The 6,780-nt window shown below is 40.6% G+C and overlaps 1 protein-coding gene across 1 annotated transcript in view; it reads right to left on the reverse strand.

Moving 5' to 3' along the window:
* Positions 1–5,242, reverse strand: part of LOC142297253 (uncharacterized) — a 157,742-nt gene extending 152,500 nt beyond the window's left edge. Inside the window, exon 1 of the mRNA XM_075341508.1 lies at positions 5,144–5,242. Within this exon, the coding sequence (XP_075197623.1) occupies positions 5,144–5,242 (99 nt within the window). The remainder of the gene's footprint in view (positions 1–5,143) is intronic.
* Between the last annotated feature and the right edge of the window lie 1,538 nt (positions 5,243–6,780).

Here is a 6,780-nt window from a genome sequence, read left to right on the forward strand (position 1 = left end):
TTGTATAGAGTGGTGTGAAAAAGTGTTTTCCATTTCCTGATTTCTTATTCTTTTGCATGTTTGTCATGTTTTAGATGACCAAACGAATTTAAATATTAGACATAGATAACACAAGTAAACACAAAATGCAGTTTAGAAATGAAGGTCTTGATTTTTAAAGGAAAAAGAAATCCAAACCTACAGGGCTGTGTGTGAAAAAGGGATTGCCCCCTAAACCTAATAACTGCTTGGGCCACCCTTAGCATAAACAACTACAATCAAGCATTTGCAATAACTGGCAGTGAGTCTTTTACAACGCTCTTCAAAAATTTTGGCCCACTCATCTTTGCAGTTTTGTTGTAATTCAGCCACATTGGAGGGTTTCTGAGCATGAACCGCCTTTTTAGGGTCATGCCATAGCATCTCAATCAGATTAAGGTCAGGACTTTGACTAGGCCAATCCAAAGTCTTAATTTTATTTTTCTTAAATAATTTAAAAAGGTAGACATACTGGTATGTATTCAAACATTGTCCTGCTGGATAAACAAAGTGGGCTTCAGCTTGAGGTTGCCAATATTCTCCATGATTTTTTGGCAGACAGGAGAATTCATGGTTCCATTTACCACAGCAAGTCTTCCAGGTCATGAGGCAGCAAAACAGCCCCAGACTATCACACTACCACCATAGTTTATTATTGGTATCATGTTCCTTTTCTGAAATGCAGTGTTACTTCTAAGCCAGATGTAATGGGACATACACCTTCCAAAAAGTTCAACTTTTGTCTCTTCAGTCCACAGAGTTTTCTCCCAAAAGTAGAGGATCATGAAGATGTTTTCTAGCAAAACTACTGAGATGAGACTTTATATTATTTTTGCTCCGCCGTGATTTTCATCTTGGAACTCTGCCATGCAGGCCATTTTTGCCCAGTCTCTTTCTAATGGTGGAGTAGAAATCATGAAGCAGGCGGCTCAGGATGAGCTGCGTCCGCTAGCCGTCCTCCTCTGCTGAGCTGCAGCAGCCTGCTTCATGAGTTGGCCACAATGTGTCCTCCTCTGCTCAGCCTGAGCGGCCTGCTTCATGATTCAGACAGTGCCTATGATTAGTTGCAGGCAGATGCTGTCACACAGGCTGGAGGCGCGCCTGACTGCAACCAATCACAGAGGCCAGGCAGGCCGGTGGGCAGAGAAACCAGGGCATATGTATGAGCAATGATGAGCGGAGGCCGTGGGAGCAGTGTATAGCTTTGACGGAGCCTAGGTAAGTATGAAGCACTCGCTTCATTCTTATTTTCTTTATTTTTCTTTTTTAATTTCTTGAGTGTCGGATCTGGATCAAACACCCGGAATCCTGGGCCAAGCACCCGTGCAACTTTGAAACCATGTGCATTCGGACTTTTACAGTCTGGGTCTGCCCATCACTAGTAATGGGTACAAATGGAACCCACAATATATTATACAATTTTCCCTGTGCTGTGATACCACATATATGGAATCTACTCTTATGGCACACAGCAGAACGGAAGGCACGCTGACTTTTCGATCGCAAAAGTTGCTTGAATAGATTTGCAGACGTCATCGGCAGAGCCATACTTTTGACCGGTGCAAAAGTATGGGCACCTCAACATAAGTGACATTAATATTTTGTAGATCCTCCTTTTGCAAAAATAACAGCCTCTAGTCACTTCCTGTAGTTTTTAATGAGTTCCTGGATGAAGGTACAAAACAATTCCAGTTCAGTTAAGTTTGATGGTCGCAGAGCATGGACAGCACGCTACAAATCATCCCACAGATTTTCAATGATATTCAGGTCTGGGGACTGGGATGGCCATTCCAGAACATTGTAATTGTTCCTCTGCATGAATGCCTGAGTAGATTTGGAGCGGTGTTTTGGATCATTGTCTTGCTGAAATATCCATCCCCTGCGTAACTTCAACTTCGTCACTGATTCTTGCACATTATTGTCAAGAATCTGCTGATACTGAGTTGAATCCATGCGACACTCAACTTTAACAAGATTCCCAGTGCCGGCATTGGCCACACAGCCCCAAAGCATGATGGAACCTCCACCAAATTTTACTGTGGGTAGCAAGTGCTTTTCTTGGAATGCCGTGTTTTTTTGCCTCCATGCATAACGCCTTTTTGTATGACCAAACAACTCAATCTTTGTTTCATCAGTCCACAGGACCTTCTTCCAAAATGTAACTGGCTTGTCCAAATGTGCTTTTGCATACCTCAGGCGACTGTTTGTGGCGTGCTTGCAGAAACGGCTTCTTTTGCATCACTCTCCCATACAACTTCTCCTTCTGCAACGTGCGCTGTATTGTTGACCGATGCACATTGACACTATCTGCAGCAAGATGAATCTGCAGGTCTTTGGAGGTGGTCTGTGGATTGTCCTTGACTGTTCTCACCATTCTTCTTCTCTGCCTTTCTGATATTTTTCTTGGCCTGCCACTTCTGGGCTTAACAAGAACTGTACCTGTGTTCTTCCATTTCCTTACTACAGTCATGGCCAAAAGTTTTGAGAATGACACCAAAATTATATTTTCACATGATCTGTTGCCCTCTGGTTTTTAATTGTGTTTGTCTGATGTTTACATCACATACAGAAATATAATTGCAATCATATTATGAGTACCAAAAGGTTATATTGACAGTTAGAATGAGTTAATGCAGCAAGTCAATATTTGCAGTGTTGACCCTTCTTCTTCAGGACCTCTGCAATTCTCCCTGGCATGCTCTCAATCAACTTCTGGACCAAATCCTGACTGATAGCTGTCCATTCTTGCATACGCAATGTTTGCATTTTGCCAGAATTTGTTGGTTTTTGTTTGTCCACCCGTCTCTTGATGATTGCCCACAAGTTCTCAATGGGATTAAGATCTGGGGAGTTTCCAGGCCATGGACCCAAAATCTCTATGTTTTGTTCCATGAGCCATTTAGTGATCACCTTTGCTTTATGGCAAGGTGCTCCATCATGCTGGAAAAGGCATTGTTGGGCGCCAAACTGCTCTTGGACAGTTGGGAGAAGTTGCTCTTGGAGGACATTCTGGTACCATTCTTTATTCATGGCTGTGTTTTTAGGCAAGACTGTGAGTGAGCCGATTCCCTTGGCTGAGAAGCAACCCCACACATGAATCGTTTCAGGATGCTTAACAGTTGGCATGAGACAAGACTGGTGGTATTATATTTTTATTATATTTTTTTTTTTAGGTTTTTTTTATATAGTTTCACAATTTTAATTTGTTTACTTTTTTACATAGTCCCTCTTTGGGACATTAACTTTTATTATACTCATTACTTGTAAAATGCATTGCAATGCACCAGCATTGCAATGGATTACACCTGTGAGTTTTATACTGACCGAAAACGCTGGCACCATGCTTTAGAGGATTGCCTTAGTTGGGTGACCTGTCACCCATGGCAACGATCGGGCCCCCGTGGTCATCGCAGGGGTCCCAATCGCTTGGAAGAGGGAGCTGCGATCGCTACTGATTGCAGCATTTAGGGGGTTAAACAGCCAAGAGGAGCGCAGGGACTGCTACTGGGTGAGAGAGCCTGGGCTCGGCTGTCAGTTCAGCCAAAGTCCCGGTAGCAATTGCACGGGGACAGCTCTTGTGCGTGCGCGATCTCCATGATATACCCCATACATTCTGGGTACTTCATATGTCGAGAAGGGGTTAAATGAGGGCATAAGAATTGGTCATTAGATTTTGAAAAAATCCATGAACCTAAATTTTGCATATCTGTGTTGATTACTTTATGTAATAAAATGTATACCAATTATCTCAACTCTCCAAAATAAAATTAAGTTACTGGCAAAATTGCACACAGAAAAAATAGTGTATACAGTATTATATGCTTGGTTATTGCCACCTAATGAAGATATATAGCTAAATGGAACCTTCAATTATTATTTATTCATATATTCATGTGCATAATTGAATCTCCATGCTTGTTGATTGAAAGTGTGAGTACTGGTTCTATGGAAAACACGCTTTCCTCACTTCCAGGGTTGTTTGAACTCTTTGAAAGCGGATTTAGATATTCACAGCAGTCACCTTAAATTTGCATTTAAACAACTTGCTCTGTAGGTCTGTATATAGTTTGCATGATTACATTTGTTGCATAGTTGGTGACTATTTTAGCTATTAGTGGCTCAAACACTAAAGTCGCCTATTTTGTAAATCTCTCTATGCAGCTAGATTACAACTTGAAAAACAAAAGAAAATTGGCCAATGACCAGGTAATATTTTTTTAAACTCAATTTATTATTATGCATATATTTTTTTTGTATGCACAATTCTTCCAGCACTGTATTTAATGTTTGGAGAGTTGAGGGGACTTTCTTGTATAACATTTATACAGACCACATATTCTTTTGAAATTTATTGGTGTGCTTACTAGTTCTGAATTGCTTGTGCTCTTTTCTTCTACTAATAAATCACCAAAAAATGTGATTCTGATGAAACTACTGATTATAATCAGATACACTTTGTGCTCCGTCTGGCCTCTGTTACTGTGGTATCCTATCTTTTTAGGAATGCACAAAAACATTGATCACACCTTGTGTGCTAAACAAAAGATGGAACGACATTGAAACAGAGTCCAAAGTGACAATCTGCCTTATTTTAGTGAATCGTATTTTTGGGTAAATTTGACACAAACTCTGATCTAAATGCCTAGTGGATAGCACAGGATAAGAGTGAATCGAGCCTTATTCGGATTTACAAAACCAGAAGTACAAGATTTAATTTATTTTTTTTACACTGTTCATTGTGCAGTGTAAGTAATCAGACATCTTTATTCTCCAATTTAGTTTGATTACAGTGATACGAGACAATTTTGTTACCTTTTCTTACTAAACAAATGTTTTGCCATATTCTAAGCCATAATTTTTTTTTTTGTTCTTCTACAATCAAAGCTGTCTGAGGACTTGTTTTTTGTGCTAAGATATGATCTTTTCAGCCATAACATTTTGGCAATCAAGTCTCCAGTGATAATGAGTAAGTTTTGTTTTGGTGTCTTGTCAATTTCTTCTTCAATTTGATCGTAGAATAGTTCAACGCTTTCCTCCTCTGGATCAGTTGTTGATGTGTATACTTGTATAACTGACATGGATTTGCGCTCCTTGAAGTCCCATCAAGATGACTATCACTACTGACTGCATTGTTCAACCATTGGCGCTTTCCCAGTAGCTTGATTGACTTTCGACCAAGGTGTGCATCTTCCACCACTCGAATTCCTTTAGTTGTACTTTCCATCACGTTTTCTTGGCATAATATGGAAGTAGATTGCAATGCCATTTTGCAACCTCCTGCTGCTAACAATACCACTGGGCTGTGTGCTTAGTTTCGTACCTCAGTTGAAACCTGTCCACCTGGGGTGTCCTTGATGACAAAGTACATTGCCAATGACATGGTTTTTAACATCACTGATCCACACAAATACACAATACGGACATAAAAAAACACAATAAAGACATCAAATACACACACACACACACACACAAGAATGTAAAATGTCTCAACTTGTCAAATGGCCTTGAGCATCAATTACAGCTTGATAATGATGTCTCATGCTGTTCACAATTCGAGTAGCCTGAAGAGCCTCCACTCTCCCTGAAGAATGGCCCTCAGATCATTGAGATTCTGGGGGTACAGAGTTATAAGCCTCTACACAGCGATGCAGTTGATGCCATAGGTTTTCGATGGGGATTCAGGTCTGGAGAAATTGTAGGCCATTCCATTTGAGGTACTTTACAGTCTCCAGCAGCTGTTTGCTAATGATGCAATCTCGATGAGCTGGAGCATTACCATACATGAAGTTGAAATTAAGCCTGTGTTGTTCATGCAAAGGCACAATGACTGTATTATTGAGATTATTCAAGTAGTAGGAGCTTTTCACTACCATTCACACAAAGCCTAGGAAAGTTCTGTATAGACACACCTGCCCACACTAACACCACTTCCAAAGCCATTTCTGGTTACATTGGCTGATACATCATTAGTCTCTGCTTGACATCTCCAACATCATTGGCAGCAATCATTTCTGCTCAGCAAGAAATTACGTTCAGTGACCCACAGGTCCCTCGTTGAGCAAGACGTGTGCCTGTGCCTGGTGTGGTCAGATACCCTTGCATGTCGACTAGCACATAGATCATGCTGATGTAAACGGTTTCAAATGGCCTGACATGACACTTTGGTACCTCCCTTAACTGTGCCTGGAGTTGTGTGGCATTCATCAGCTGGTTTGGAAGGCCATTGCTCACAATGAAGCGGTCATCAGTGTGGGAAGTGACCAAAGGACATCCACTTCTATGCCTTTCTGCGACTCTTACAGTCTCACTACCTCTGTTGCAACCTGCTGATGACAGTCTGACACTCTAAGTTGAGTGGCCCCGTCCGTCTAAGAACATTCTGCTTGATCGTTAGGTGTTGTCTTGGTCTCCTTATGACAAAATGTGAACAGCATGAAAGACCTGTTTAATTACCAATTCTAATTGAACCCCACCATTTATTGGGTAATTTGTGGATCAAACCCCCTGTTGTGAATTTTGCTATTAAGCTCCTTGATAGAGAAAAACAAGTTGTGCAAAAAGTACTGAAACATTGATCAGTTGGACATGTGTATTCAAAAGTTTAGAGACGGTCACATTAAGTTCACCTGAAAAGGTTAGAGTGCATTTTAGGATCATCCTGAAATTACAGCTGAAAGCCAAATACCCCTAACTTTTTGTGAGTAGTGTATAGATTATATATGTGTATACTGAAAAAAATATTAAAAAAAATGCAACACATTT

Source organism: Anomaloglossus baeobatrachus, chromosome 3, assembly GCF_048569485.1.
Source record: "Anomaloglossus baeobatrachus isolate aAnoBae1 chromosome 3, aAnoBae1.hap1, whole genome shotgun sequence".
Classification (NCBI taxonomy): Eukaryota; Metazoa; Chordata; class Amphibia; order Anura; family Aromobatidae; genus Anomaloglossus; species Anomaloglossus baeobatrachus.